The sequence below is a fragment of the Monopterus albus genome, unplaced genomic scaffold, assembly GCF_001952655.1.
Source record: "Monopterus albus unplaced genomic scaffold, M_albus_1.0 scaffold168.1, whole genome shotgun sequence".
In the NCBI taxonomy this organism is placed as follows: Eukaryota; Metazoa; Chordata; class Actinopteri; order Synbranchiformes; family Synbranchidae; genus Monopterus; species Monopterus albus.
In genome coordinates this window covers 34,049-40,048 of record NW_018128048.1, presented here as the reverse complement: position 1 = coordinate 40,048, position 6,000 = coordinate 34,049, and the positions used below count along the sequence as shown (strand labels likewise).

The window sequence follows — 6,000 nt, the reverse complement described above, 5'->3', positions numbered from 1 at the left end:
GGGTACATCTCAATTCTCTTAATTGCATCCACATGTCTAACTTGCATTTTGCTTCTGAGTCCCACCCACATAAGATACAAAGAAAAAAATGTGAGAAAATAAGAATCAAGTAAACACGAATTTAGAAACTGAAGCATCCAATCACCGATTGATTTCCAGTAAAGGGGCATGTCGGTTTATAAAACACTTAGGCAAAGGCTGGTATTTTGTATCCTCCAGCCTTCTCACTCCTCAGATCAGGAACAAGAGCTTCGGGACATCATTCAAGATGGTGGGGTGGACGGTAACAACTTCCAAGTCAAGTAAAAATCAAGGAGTGAGAAAAGATCAAATAGGGGAAATAGGATTTACCCAGTAGTCCTCTTTTTCTTTTGCTCCCCTTTCGGGATATTCACAAAGGATTTGTGGGGCTTGTATGAAAGATACTATACAGTTAAACTGCATTTGTCTACACACTCACCGGCCACTTTATTAGGTACACCTGTACAATTGTCTGCACTTCAGTGCAACATTTCTGTCTTAACATCTGTGTTTATGAAGCTGCAAATGTTTCACTTTTTGGTGAAACTGTCATAAATGTATAAATTCAATTATATGTTTATTATTGAGGTCATAGTTAAAGGTGGTGGTGTACTGGGCTACATTTAATTTAGATTTATCTATATTTTTACCCTCCCTAGCTACATACATGAGAGGTCAGAATATTAGGAGCACCTCTGAATATAATGTAGTCCAGTACCACACTACTTTGCACACCAAAAACACAGATGTGAGGGTGGAAGTGTCACATTGAAGTGCATCCAAATGGTACAAGCGTACCTAATAAAGTGGCCAGTGAGTGTATGTACTAATGAGTTGCACAAGTCAAAGTGGTACCACTGTGCATGTATTTTTTTGTTTCCATTTAAAGGCATAAATAGAAATGCAAAATCATACAATGGCACCTGATTTATAGCTGCAGGTGGGCCACTAAGACTAACAAAACTGATGTTTGACCTCTGATAAAAGCAGGTGGAAAATCTACAGCATTGTTTTATCAGACACACACTGAGGAATATTTGCAATGCAACAGTACAATAGTTTCACCACTGTTTCTCCCAATGCCCTTCTGATTGAATATGCATTTTTCTTTCACTAAGATACTTCTAATGGCTCCCAGCAAATTAAACACTTAAATAGGCCTGTTCTATTCTAAAGCACTTATTTGACCTCCATGTCTAAACCAGTTTAGCATCACACCTTAAATCAGCTGAACTCATTTATACCTGTAGGTTTAAACTCAAAAATGTAATTAGATGATCTTGGCAAAAAAAATTCCAGTACAACAAATAAATATTTCCTTTGTCTCCTGTCTCAGGCCTTCTGCTCAGCAGCCTGCCACTGGTTTGGAGTAGTGGCCTGTAAGATTCATGCAGTCAGGATGGGTTTTGCAGTGCCAGTGTGTTGCACGGGACCTGCAGTGTTACTGTTGGGAATGATACTTTTCATAACCCAGGTTCAAAAATTGGAAGGAGCAGAACATGGGAACATCACAGGTAAGTTTATTTTTGCTTACATTGAGAATTGTTTGTGCTCTGCTTACTGTTATTTATATTTATTTTTGTTTGTGCTAATGTGTTTTTAGCAAAAGATCAGAAAGTAGAAAAACATTTATACTTGGTAAATTTTGATAAATCTTTGGCTACAAGTTACTAATATCTGTATAGTGGAAGTCAAATTTACACTGGGAAGCTAATAAACCTAATTAACATCATTTCATTTATTGCCTACATCCTAAAATGTTTAGCAACATTTCCTTTGCAGAGTTTTGTGAGAGCTTGGCCTACCTGGGCAGTAAGAACACAACCCCTGTGGCTTTACTGGAGCTCACAAGGAGCATCTGTCGGACTTCACTTAACAGGTACATGTTTGTGTGTGAGACTAATGCACAACATTTCTCCTTAGTGTATTTTAGCCAATACCATGTATCAGGTTTAAATTGTGTATTTTTCTGTGTATGAGAGTAGTTGTATTCTGTTCATTTCAAGCAGCCTTGGTGGTTTATACACATGTTGTGGGTGAAATGCCACATAACATTATGTTCACAATAATTTTGCAAGTGCCATGTTTGTGCACAAACCATCCTGAACTCCATCCATGTGAACTATCCATGTAGTACGGCATACATTGGCAAATAAAGCAGTCTAAATATTAGTCTTCATGTATATCTGAGCCTGAGTTTTGGTTAAGGGTGGCCGGAACACAGCTTTATACACAACTGCCAAGTGCTGGAAGATCCTGCCTTCAAATGTTCTTGGGGCTCCAGCAGTACTTTCAAATACCTGTTTGGTGCTCAACAAAGTTTTTAATAGTTGTCCTTTTAATATTATCTATGTCTGATTGAAGCTTTCTTAACAAGCCTTTAACCAGATCTGACTGTGCTGTGAATCACTCACAAATCATTTCATAGTTTTTTTGCACTAGTGCACTTTATTGCAATATATCAGGAGTTTTCAACCGGTGGTTTGCAGCCCCCTGGTGGTACATGAAGGCATTGTACATGGTCCCTGGCCATGCATTCAATGTAGCTTCACTGCGGGATTTTTTTTTTTTTTTTTAAATACGTTCATGGTCCCTGGGCATGCAGTTAATGTATCTTCACTGGGGGGTTTTTTTTTTTTTTTTTTAAATACACCTTTGCGTGTTAATTGTTTGTGAATTAATATAAATATATTCAAATAAATGAAAATGAATAAAATTTAGAAAAGCCAGGTGACTTTCAGGACTAAAACAGTGTCCATCTAGTGTGAAATCATTTCCTCATACCCCACAAAAATGGTGCTCAGGTCGCTCATTTGTCACAGTCATGATCTCTGAGTCACAGTCACTTGAAAGCCCCTAAACTATATCAAGGTTTTCATCTTCAGACACATTTATCTTCTTCTCCATAATGCAAGAAAACTGATTTGCTTAATAATGTGGAACAATCTCTTTAAGTAGGTTTCTTTTTAATTAAGGCAATGCACAACCTGAGATTGATACCAATTATCTAGCAATAGGTGAACAATAAAACAAGCACAAAACCAAAGAATAAATGTTTATTTTACTGGAATCCTACTGATACTGTATGTCACTTGCATAATAATTCTGAACACTGTATATATTAAGTCATTTATGTACAGGCAAGTCTATGCACATTTCACCTATGTATACATATAAATGTTTACGGACTCTGTGATTGACAGCTACTACTTACAATGGCCTTTTTCAATGCTGGCACTGGAGGGAGTGTGTATGTGGTCAGGCTTTGTCACATGTACCTACTACGTATGGAAAATCAAGGTAACAAACACACACACACACACCTTTACCTTTTCTTAAAAAGCTATTTCACCCAACTTATGAAAAGTCCCTGTTAATGTTGCTGACACAACAGAAGAGAAAAGAACTGTTTTTCTCCAGTTTGAAGGAAAACTGAGCTCTGAATTATTACGCAGATTAAGAGGGATACAGTCTGAAAAGATATGCTGCTGCTGATATTTTCAAATATAATGTTTCAAATCTACAACCACCACAAACAAAACTTCATTTAAATCATAGCAGCACAAATTGCAGATATCTGAGAACATTCCAATAAAACCACAGCCTACATGGGTAGATACAGCAAGTAATTCAGTTTAACCTAAAACCACAGCCTACTACCAGATGTAAACTGAAAATCACAACATACATCACACATTTTATTACACTTTACATCTGCTAAAAGTTTCATCAACACAGGGTCTCTCATCTAAAATTACATAAGACTATCTATTGTCCACCATGTCTTAGGTCCAGCGTATAGAAAGAACCTCCCAGCTGTTTGTTCGTCGACTCTATGAATCTGCTTTCATTGACCTCTCTCTGTTACTCAACACTAAGATGAAGGTGCCACGGGCTAAAAACCAAGACAGGTGAGAGGGATTGGAAAATACAGTTTCCCTGATAATTTTATTATGTAAATATTCTTATTACAGTATGTGTAGGTCTTAAGCACGTATATGAAAGAACAATATTATCAGCAGACACTGTTATAATAAAAAAGAAAGAAAGATGGAAACACCTTTTTGCATTACCATGTTAGTCTTATGTGTGGTTATTGTATGAATTCATTGGCTCCATGGGCCTGCATAAGTTTGCATGACCAACCAATGCTTGTTTCCTAGATCAGTGAGACATGTATGTTTACAATATGAAAGCTTCAGCTAAGAAACCTCTTCCTTCCCCTCTCCTCCACTCTACAGCCACGATGACATACAAAGCTGTGTGATCTATCTGTGTGCCACTATGTGGCATGAGACCTATGAGGAAATGCTGAAGATTCTCACCTCCATGTTCAGGTCAGAGACACTGTCCCTGCACCTACAGTTCGTAGGTCTACCGGTATCAGATACACAGCAAGCATTTAACACCGTTTTCCATCCATTTAAAGAGCAACTACATCTATACCACTGCAGCAAATCTTGTTCTTGCTGGCCTAATTTCTCATTGAATCAGTGGAAGTCACAAAAAACTAATTTACTGCAGGGATGTGTCAGTACAACGTGACACCACTTGTGGTCAGCCGTGAAGGAGGTGAAACTTTCAACCACAGCTTTCAAGCCTGGTGTTATGTTGCTCTTTGAAAGGTTGCTGCCCCTGGATTAAATGCCCACCTTTTGTTTATGATTTAAGATAATGCTAAACATTTGTGCTGTTTAGCATTTAAAATTTCTATTTACTTCTTGTCATGCTTTCACATCATGTACAAAAAATAATGTATATGCTTTTCCAGGAGTGTTACAATCATGTGTTGTTGTTGTTTGAAGGCTGGACCGTTATCGAGGTGATCCAAAGGAGGAACACAAGGACTGCTTTGACTTTGAGTGTCACATTTATGTGGACGATGCCTTCATGACTGAAGAGGAAACAGGAAAGAGGCTGGTTAATTCTTACGTTAATGACCTGATCGATGTTGTCATTGAGGTTTATAGGTGAGATTATCCATCTATTTACTATACATTCACCTATATAATTATATCTTTCTAAGCAACCATATATCCATCCACCCATTCAGGGTGTTTACCAACAAAGAACCAGATGAAGTGTCGATCATTGAGACTCCCTATGGTGGCAGGCTGATCTTTGTTTTGCCAGAAGGCAACATGCTTTATATTCACCTAAAAGACAAAAGTCTCATCAGGAACAAGAAAAGATGGTCCCAGGTATGGAGTGGTGATGTTTGTGCCTATGCATTGCAGTATATAATACAATTTCACCATGACTATTACTTGACAAGATGCCGTAAAATTTCTGGAGGACAAATACCCTAGATTATACCCATGTTGTGGATATTTACACTACATTAATGTATATGCCTTTCAGATTATGTATATGTACTATCTGCTTGGCTGGAAGGGGTACATTGCCAAGAATCCTCAGAAGATCACAGTAAGATTTTTCTGCCTTTTGTGTAAAACCTCTTAGAATTTTGGCAGTATGATGTAAAATATTTAAAATGCGTAAATCCTCTTTTTGTCCAGCACCAGAATAACCTGTGCAGAGCTAGTCTGGTGTCTTGCGATGGTGAGATTTTCCTGTTGCCTCAGTATGACAATGACAACAAGAGAAGATTCATCTCAGATGAGAACACATATATCCTGGCACTGGACGGAGACACCGACTTCCACCCTAAAGCTGTGATTCTACTTGTAGACAGGTTAGTGACAAATAAATCAAAAGATTATAATATATACAGAAGAATGAGCTATCAACATAAATCACTGATTTGGACATTCAGCCAGTTTTTATAAGTTACTAAATGCCATTTTGATTGACAGGTTGAGGATGTATGACAATGTAGGTGCAGCGTGCGGTAGAATCCATCCTACTGGAATGGGTAAGTACACACTTTAAAATTTAACACTTTTCTCTACTTTGTGTGTTTGTCTTCATTGGGTACAGTTTCTAAGGAGTTCAGTTTTGGGCCTCTATTGCAAAAGG

At 37.8% G+C, this 6,000-nt stretch overlaps 1 protein-coding gene across 1 annotated transcript in view; it reads left to right on the top strand.

Annotated features, from left to right (window-relative positions):
* chs1 (chitin synthase 1) overlaps positions 1–6,000 on the top strand; it is a 34,156-nt gene that overhangs the window by 16,500 nt on the left and 11,656 nt on the right. Inside the window, exons 8-17 of the mRNA XM_020615661.1 lie at positions 1,358–1,549; positions 1,806–1,900; positions 3,225–3,321; positions 3,811–3,932; positions 4,263–4,358; positions 4,827–4,991; positions 5,075–5,222; positions 5,383–5,448; positions 5,541–5,716; positions 5,838–5,896. Coding sequence (XP_020471317.1) covers positions 1,358–1,549; positions 1,806–1,900; positions 3,225–3,321; positions 3,811–3,932; positions 4,263–4,358; positions 4,827–4,991; positions 5,075–5,222; positions 5,383–5,448; positions 5,541–5,716; positions 5,838–5,896 — 1,216 coding nt within the window. The remainder of the gene's footprint in view (positions 1–1,357; positions 1,550–1,805; positions 1,901–3,224; positions 3,322–3,810; positions 3,933–4,262; positions 4,359–4,826; positions 4,992–5,074; positions 5,223–5,382; positions 5,449–5,540; positions 5,717–5,837; positions 5,897–6,000) is intronic.